Source organism: Condylura cristata, unplaced genomic scaffold (genome assembly GCF_000260355.1).
Source record: "Condylura cristata isolate star-nosed mole 26May11 unplaced genomic scaffold, ConCri1.0 scaffold00040, whole genome shotgun sequence".
In the NCBI taxonomy this organism is placed as follows: Eukaryota; Metazoa; Chordata; class Mammalia; order Eulipotyphla; family Talpidae; genus Condylura; species Condylura cristata.
Window position 1 is genome coordinate 2,049,614 of NW_004567141.1, and position 2,211 is coordinate 2,051,824.

General features: G+C 34.4%; 1 protein-coding gene across 1 annotated transcript in view; it reads right to left on the minus strand.

The window, feature by feature from the left end:
- LOC101629491 (filaggrin-like) overlaps positions 1-1,565 on the minus strand; it is a 2,996-nt gene extending 1,431 nt beyond the window's left edge. The window contains exons 1-2 of the mRNA XM_004693614.2: positions 1,414-1,565; positions 77-804 (exon numbers count right to left, since the gene is read on the minus strand). Of these exons, the coding sequence (XP_004693671.1) occupies positions 77-804; positions 1,414-1,551 (866 nt within the window). The 5' untranslated portion in view covers positions 1,552-1,565. The remainder of the gene's footprint in view (positions 1-76; positions 805-1,413) is intronic.
- Between the last annotated feature and the right edge of the window lie 646 nt (positions 1,566-2,211).

The following is a 2,211-nucleotide window of genomic DNA, read 5'->3' on the forward strand; positions in this document are numbered from 1 at the left end:
GGTCCCTGCGTGTCTGGCGGTGTCTCCGGAGTGCCCATGGCCGTGCCCCTGCTTGTCTGTGGTGGTGGATCCTGACTGTGTGCGGGTGGAGTCGGAGTGCCTGTGAGGGGCGGTGTTTCCTTGGTGGGGTCCTTTGTTCCCATTGCTGCTGCCAGCAAGGCCATGGTTGGGGCCTTGTTTTGTTGATGACCCGGTCCCAGACCTGGGGTGGGTTGTGGAGGACTGTTTCCCAGAGTCCTCTAAGTGGTCTTTCCCGTTCCTCTTATGACTTGTAGTATATTCAGTTTTACTATTTTCTTCGGGTTTCTTGTTGCCATCTGTTGTGGTAATGCTTGTCTTGTGTCTTCTTCCTTGTTCATCTTTTGATCGTGACCCAACTTGCTTTTCCTTATTTATATCATTCCTTTTCCCTGCATATTCTGTTTTATGTCCCAGTGTCAATTTTTCTTGGTTTCTTCTTTCACTTTTTTCCTTAGCTCCTTGACCTCTCTTTCCTCTTCCAGTGGGACTTCTGGATCTGGATTTGTTTCTATTTTCTTCATTGTTTTTTGTTAATCTTGTATTTGTCTTGCTTTTATCTGTCTCTTCTCCTTCTGTTTCTTCTTCAGTGTACTCTTCAAATATACTGTGGCTTCCATATTCTTCGTCCGTTTCCCCTGATCTTTTTTCTCTACTCTCAGAAACATAGTATGCTTGTGCCAGCCTAAATACCATGAGAAGAAACTCTGTAAAGTCTATTTCATCGTTGTGGTCCACATCAAGTATTTCCATGAAGACATCAGCAGTATCTGGGTCATCTGGATTCTGTGGGTATAGACCAAACCTTTTATTATGTGAGTCTGACTCATATGAACAATTAAGTAATTTAATATAGTTAGTGAATTCTCTTTTTTGGTATATCAAATTGGAGCAATGGAATAATTTTTTCTTCATTGTCTTCATCATATTCTATTTAATATTAAAACTTTTGTGTCATATAACACCCATGTCAATACTAGTTTGACACCCAAAACAATGCTTTATAAGTCAGTTAATTATGTTCTTTAAATATTAATATTTCATGAAGTTCACAAATATACTTTAAAAATTATATTTCATAAAATTTACAAATATACTCTTCCTTGTTTGTATTTTTGGAGAATATGTAGAGTTATTTAATTTGTGTTCTTACTTTTTAGTATTTATTAATTTTTCCTTTAGTTTATGTATTGGCTATGTTTGCTGTATGTAAAGTCTGTTTGTAAGTAATTTTGTAATTTGACAAGGTCAAAGGGGAATGTCAAGTTTTATCTTTTTTGAATTATGTTAATATTGTTTTTATTTGATATTAAATTATTTGGAATTATTTATCTACTTTCCTATGAGATTATTTATCAGGTTAGGAATCTGTTCATTCTTGTAAATATCTCTTACCTTCAGGATTGACCGAAACTCCACCTCCAGAAGCTCCTTTAGCTCTATTTTGCTCAGTGTTTTGTTTTCCTTATCTGTGTTTGAGTAGTCGTTGAATAGGTCAATGATGGCAATGATGTTCTCCAGGAGAGTAGACATTTTTTGATATATAGGTGAACCTTTAAAAAAATGTACTTTTATTGTATTTTATTTCTCAGATTATACATTGTGTGAATTTCTACATGTTTAAATCTATCATCAGAGAAAGGACTATTTTTAGCAATAGAAAATGAACCCAAACATTCTATTTCCTACATAAAGTAAATGAGTGAATATGTTTTACATAATTACCAAAGCTACCAAGTTCCTGACCTAGTACATAGCAGGATATCATAATGTTCTCCTTGTTAGAAGTGGGAAGGCTTGCTCATACAAATTTGCTGAAGATCAGTTCAGCGAAAGTTAATTTTCTAAATACTCCATGAATTGAAAGAAATTATTTGTTGCCATATATGCCAAATGGCTGAGATGCTTAATAGCTAGCCACTCAATATCGTTTTTACTTCTTAAAGATATATGAAAATTTCAGTATTTGTCATCAGATAAGTTGATTTTAATTTCTTTTTAGTATTATAAAAATTGAGCTTATTTGGTTTGTATAATTTTTGAAGATAACTATGTGTTGACAATAATTTGTTTCATAATACCCGTCTTTGGAGAAAAGCTAAACAGTTTGTATGTGTATGTACTTGCACATGTGAATTTATGAAATGCTGTCAGTTTTGATTGAGCTTCCATTCAGATTGGAAGGGAAGTACA